The following is a 6,112-nucleotide window of genomic DNA, read 5'->3' as shown; positions in this document are numbered from 1 at the left end:
CACACACACACACACACACAGCACACACACACACACCACACACCCCACACACACACCACACAACCACACATACGCACACCACACACCCCACACACACACCACACAACCACACATACGCACACCACACACCCCACACACACAGACACACAGCACACACACACAAAGAGGTTGGCAAGAAAATGGAGGGTGGAGGACCGGGGGCAGCTATCCACGCCTTCCCCTAACTGGTGCAGAGCCAGGCTCTGACGCAGTGGGTCAGCAAGTACGTGTCAGGGGTCGGGAGTCCCCCTTGCAGTCAATCCCACAGAGAGGAGGAACCTCTTGGTGCTGGAGGTTCGGAGTCCAAACATCAAGGGGAAATTATTTTCTAAAATAAACAATGTTAAAATACAGACCAGCACACCCTGAGCCTCTGCCCGTCTGGAAAAGCATCACACGGGCCGTGCAGTGCCACGGGGCTCTGCGGCTGCAGGCAGCGAGCGCTGTCTGCTCACCCCGGGCGTCTACCCGGCTAAGCCCCCGAAGGGCAGCCAGGTCAAGCGCTCTGACGTGGGCCCTGGGGGTCTCCCAGAACCCCGAGTCCGTTACCTGAGCTCGTCCAGAAGGGCTGAGATGGTACTGAGAGTGGGCCCGTTTTCTTTCTTTGCTTCTGCTTGTGCAATCTGGTAGAGTAACTTCTCCATGGAGAATGGCTTAGCTATATGGCGACGCTTCATTTCCTGAAAGAGGAGTCACATCCCTTTAGCGTGGATTTTCATGACTAGGCAGCTGTCAAGCTGCTTCTTGGTGGAGGGGCAGGCCGGCTGTCCGAATTTCTAAATCTTGAATTGCATTTGGATTAAAAACTCTTCAAAACTTTGCCTCCCTGTGAGAAAGGCACCACATACCAGGAGAAGTCACAGCACTTCGCCACTACCTAGAGGCAGCTGCCACCACCTCACGATGGGTGGAGGTTCTCTGTCCATTCATTCTAAGCAATTACCTTAAGTATCTTCAGTAGTTTTCCAATACTGGAGGGGTCCTGTCAGTAACGGTCTGATCAAAACTCTTTGTGATACAAACAAATCCCTAACTTTTCACTCCTAGAAGACCTTTCAACCACCTCCTAAGAATTTCAAAGACATATTCCAAAAGGAACTATCTACAGATAGACACGCACATGCAGGGCTGCTTCTGTGTGCAATCACGCACGGCGCTCACATGGATGCGGGGGCAGCCAGCGGGAGGAGGCTGGCTCTGCTTACCTTGGCGGTCTCAAAGCCCATACTTGTCCACTGGGTGGTAGCAAAGTGCACGGTTTCAGACACGCTGTACCCACAGCACACTTTGGACACAAAGGATCCCGGGAAGCAGACGACAAACTGGCCACTCTGCTGCACGGTCCTGTGCACCTTGATCCCCTCTTTGCACAGCACCTCCGGGGAGATCTGGGGAGACAGGGCCAGGCTGAGGCACACCCCCTCCCTGTGCGCCGGGACACCTGCAGTCTTCAGGTGAGGCATCCGCACCCTAAGAGGCCTGCTCTCAAGGAGACAAGATTGCTTTACGTGGAAAATAAAAAGATGTCATTCATAACACAAGAAGAAGTTCTAAATTGCACTGGCCCCAGAGTGATGACAGGTTCATGCACAGCTGAGGACATGATGACCACACAGGCCCCTCTGTCCCCACCTGGCAATGCCAGGGGCTGGAAACGGGACAAGGTTACACAGCCAGGAGGCTGCCGGGCTCATCTCCAGAGCCAAGTAGGCCATAGGCCCACAGGCTGCGCTTACAAAGGAGTCCCCCGTCCATCTCTTCTCTAAGATGGACAGGATGGACCAGCAGGGTCAGCAGAGGCCAGAGAAGCTGGTCAGAACACAGCCCAAAGCAGCACCTCCCAGGAGCTCACCAGCCCCATGACTTCCTGAAAACAAGTGAAGAAGCCTTTGTGCTCATTCCTCTCATGTGCCCAGAAGGTAGGAGCAGCGGGCACAAGAAAACCGAGTCCACAGCAGCCCTCAACATGAACAAGCCCCAAAACAGATGCAAAGGCCGTGCAAAACCCCAGCGCCCTGTGCAATCTGATGGATGGTCAGTTTGGCTTTTGTGTCTGAGGACCTTTCCCTTTGCACCCTGGGGATTTGTTTTGCTGTGTTCTCATTGCCTTTGAAAAGCAGGTTCATGGGAAACCATGTTCAAGTGCCTAGGAGGTCCTACAGTTCCTGCTGGAGGCGGCGGCTGAGTGGACGCACCATGACGTTGCTTTCCAGCATCTGCAGCCCTGGGGTGCCATTGGCTTGCAGCAGGGTGTGGACCACGTCTTCCAGCTTGTTCTCCTCCTCAGCAGGAATGCAATACCTGGGTCATTGAGAGACACAAGAGACAAGCAGAGACTTGACAAGGGCCTCCTGCATGTACTGGGCCACCCCCGTCACCCTCAGGGACCCGAGCACACGGGAGAGGCTCTGCTCCACGCCAGCAGGGACAGTGCGCTGGCCTGGCCGGGTGCCTGGTCACCACTGGCTCCTATTTCCCACGGCAGCAGTGCCACGTCCACCTAGCACACAGCCAAACCGCAGCGCACCGCGATGCAAGGTGCTCATCTTTTCCGCAGATCTGACCCACCTGGTGAGCCAAAAAGCCTTCAAACCAGAAACAGATGTTCACAAACCCCTACAAACCAGAACCAGACACACTGCAGCCTCCACGGGCCTCTTCTGAGGCTCCGGCACTGCACCCTTCTTCTGTTAACAGAGACCACCGCAGGAGCAGGACATGACAATGTCCTGACAAGGAATATGTGGCTCCCTCGGCCCTCCAGCCAGGACAGTAAATCCTGCCCTCTACAAATGCACAGAGTTGGGGAAAAGCCAGGCTCAGGCACATGCACCACCTCAAGGCCAACTCCTTGGCAGACACTGTGGCGAAGTGGGGCTCCGGGGATACCTAGCGGCCCCCAGCTCTGCTCCCCGCTGGGGAGTTCTGTGTGTCAGGACCCAGCCCACACAGGAGGATCAGGGCACACAGGACTGCATCAGAGGGCGGCCTGGGGAAGTGGTGGCTCCCAGACCCTCCAGGGTCTAAGCGTGAGGCTGGCAGGGGTCCTCGAGTGTGAGAAAAGGTGGGAGGTACAGGTAGAAAGTGACCTACGCGGCCTCCTCACGGCAATCACAGGGAGGGGAGGGGGTTTTGCCCGTGTCCTCGGTGTCCCAAGGAGCCCACCAGGGCCACACGTCCACTCACAACATGTGACGCCCCTGGTGCCAGGCGCACAGCATGAATGACGGGCATGTGAGGGGACGCCCCTGCAGGGCAGGGGTGCAGGGATGGCTGCCCTGCCCCTGGGCGTCTCAGGCTATCTGAGGGGCTCCTCCCCGGGCAAGAGGAGGACATCAGTGTGGAGAGGGGCCGGACAGATCTTCAGGATGCTAAACCAGTGAAGCTATCAGCCACCACTAAAAACAAAGACGTGGGCCAGCAGCTCAGGGCAACACCGCCAGCCCCTCCCAACAGCCCCCGCCCCCCAGGTCCAGGGCCTGCCTTTGCACAGCAGGCAGCGACTGCGGCCCCTAAGTGTCTGTGACGAAAACGTTTCTCTCTGAGGCCAAATCCTGGGTTCAGTTGCTCAGTGAAGGCAACAGCCACATTTAAGAATTTTTTTTAAATGCTCATGTTATTTTCAATGCCAACATATTCTGTTACTGATTGGTAATTTACATACAGGGTTTCTAACCTAAATCACATGTTTTAAGAAAAACTACACACCATCATGTCCTCTGATCCTACCCCTGCCTTTTCTTACTCTCCCTCAATGAGGTTCCACGGGTAAGACTTCAAAAAGCCCACACGGGACATCACATTTTGCTATCTGTGACTCAACGTCAAGCCATAAGCAAACCCACACGGAAGAAACTCGGGCCTCAGGTCACTGGTCTGGGGGCGACCCCAGGAACAGCAGGCCATGCACAGCCACAGCCAGTGTAACTCCCCACAGGCCACACTTCTTCCGGAGGCAAAGGCACCTCTCAGGATTGTCCTGGCTGTCCCCTCCCCAGCTGTGGCCGGGCCTGGCTCAGCCCCAAGGCTCCTGTCAGTCCCTGCTCCACAGGCAACAGCCTGGGCTTCCCAGGCCCATCACTGTGGACCTGCAGGACGCGGTGCTCACCGTCCATGGCGCACAGACCCACATGGGAAGGGAGGGCTCCCTCGTGTCGACGGCACCACTCACCAGAAAAGCCAAAACCAGGCGGCTGCAGCCGACGCTGGCTCCACGGAGGGAGAACATGAGTCCTAAGACTTTATTTTAATAAAGAATGCTTAATCACCCCATTAGGGCAATAAACACAGTTAGCATGGCATGGACGGCATGCCGGTAAACGATCAGACGACAAGACATCTGATTATTTCTAGTCATTTCCCATCTGCCGCCGTAAACAAAGACACCCAAGAGTCCAGCCTCGATCAGGGATGGGTACAGTGAGAGTCAGGATTACAGGTGGGGACCCAAAACACCTCGCCAGGCAACAGACTCCGTGGGGTACACAACGTGCACGTCTCCACACGGCAGGAACTAGAGTCCCAAGTCACCTCTACTCCCCGCAGAGCCACCGATAGATGAGGAAACACTGGCTCTACAGAGAGGCTGAAAACAACCAATCATGAAATGCCACGGTTCATATTCAGTTCATAGAGGGCTGATGACACAGTCACTCCTACTGGTTAAGTTAACTTTGTGAGGCACTTTTACTACTGTTCCTTAACCCTAAGGTGAAAATAACTCTTGGAAATCCACAAGAAAAAGTGACTAATCCATAACAAAACAAAACAAACAAACAAAAACAGACCTAAGCAGGTAATTCAGAAAAGGGAACTTAAATGGCCACTAAGCATATGAAAAGTTTTGCACATCATCAGAGAGTGTTACAACATTCTCCAGCACCCCAACTCTCCAGCACCTTCCAACAGAGGGAGGCGAGCCCAGCCCAAGGCCTCGGCAGGGAAACGCAGGACAGGCCTGAACACAGAGAAGCAAGTTCTCAAGCATGTGGAACCACCTGGACAAGAGGTTACCCGCAGGCCCCACTTAATGTGGTAATATGACTTTCTGCAGTCCCTCCCCTCCCACCCGCGGCCGTGTACTCACCAAATGCAGTCAGCACCAGTGTGTAAGTAGTCAATGTATGGAAGGTGATTTTGGTCTCGAGACCAGCATGAGGTAGAAAAGACCATGCCAATATTTAGCCAGGGAATAGTCACTCCTAAAACAGCAAGAGTGAAAAGCGCGTTTTTAAAGGCTAGGCAACAACGTCTCAAAGGAACAATAAGTAAAATTCTCTTTCTTCTCCTAAAACAAGAAGGAAAAGAAATGGGACTCAAAGTCAGACAAAAGACAGTGAGCAGAAGGTACCTGCTCTTTCCTGCTTCCTTTACAGAAGTGGGAGAATATGAACACTGTTTCAAAACAGTAGCAGCACGTCGGCCTCATGAGGAGGTGGCCACAGGAACCTGACCTGGTGAGGAATGCCGAGGAACCAGCAGCCCCAAGCCCCAAGGCTGCGGACCAGAGGCACCAAACCCAAAAGCCCCCATCAGGGCCAGAGGCAGAAAGCAAGAAAGCCCCTTTGCTGGCGAGGCCTCTGAGCAGGGTGAGTAGGGCACAGGGCTCCTGGGCTCAGCTCAGAAATGAGTCAGGTTCCAGGACCTGGACAGGTTCCTAACCGCCTTCCCCAAGGCCTGGGCCTTCACATTCATAGTGACCACAACCTCCATGACCCCCTGGTTTTCCCTAAAGCTTGCAAAGCATCCATCCATCTCTTGCGAGCCTACTGACCATCTTGAGAATTATGATTTCAGCCTGCAGTAGCCTTTAGGAATTGTGACTTCGGCTTTGAAAGCAGCTATTTCAAAGTTCAAAGTTGGCCACTAAGCTTCTCCCAGCTCTAGACTCGGCCATGTGGTTCATCTTTCCACCTTTTCTACTGAATTCACCAACCATATGCTACTCCTTTCATTTCTAAAAATCTATTTTCTTTTCTTTCTTTCTTTTTTTTTTTTTTTTGTTGAGACGGAGTCTCACTTTGTCGCCCAGGCTGGAGTGCAGTGGCCGGATCTCAGCTCACTGCAAGCTCCG

The 6,112-nt window shown here is 53.9% G+C and overlaps 1 protein-coding gene across 3 annotated transcripts in view; it reads right to left on the bottom strand.

Annotated features, from left to right (window-relative positions):
- JARID2 (jumonji, AT rich interactive domain 2) overlaps positions 1-6,112 on the bottom strand; it is a 328,805-nt gene that overhangs the window by 10,297 nt on the left and 312,396 nt on the right. For all 3 annotated transcript variants that reach the window (XM_011967920.1, XM_011967921.1, XM_011967922.1), the window contains 4 exons: positions 5,126-5,240; positions 2,235-2,340; positions 1,245-1,427; positions 589-719 (listed from right to left, as the gene is read on the bottom strand). In XM_011967920.1, the coding sequence (XP_011823310.1) occupies positions 589-719; positions 1,245-1,427; positions 2,235-2,340; positions 5,126-5,240 (535 nt within the window). The remainder of the gene's footprint in view (positions 1-588; positions 720-1,244; positions 1,428-2,234; positions 2,341-5,125; positions 5,241-6,112) is intronic.

This window comes from Mandrillus leucophaeus, unplaced genomic scaffold (genome assembly GCF_000951045.1).
Source record: "Mandrillus leucophaeus isolate KB7577 unplaced genomic scaffold, Mleu.le_1.0 Scaffold82, whole genome shotgun sequence".
In the NCBI taxonomy this organism is placed as follows: Eukaryota; Metazoa; Chordata; class Mammalia; order Primates; family Cercopithecidae; genus Mandrillus; species Mandrillus leucophaeus.
The sequence above is the reverse complement of the archived record's forward strand: the minus strand, read 5'-3'. Positions and strand labels throughout refer to the sequence as shown.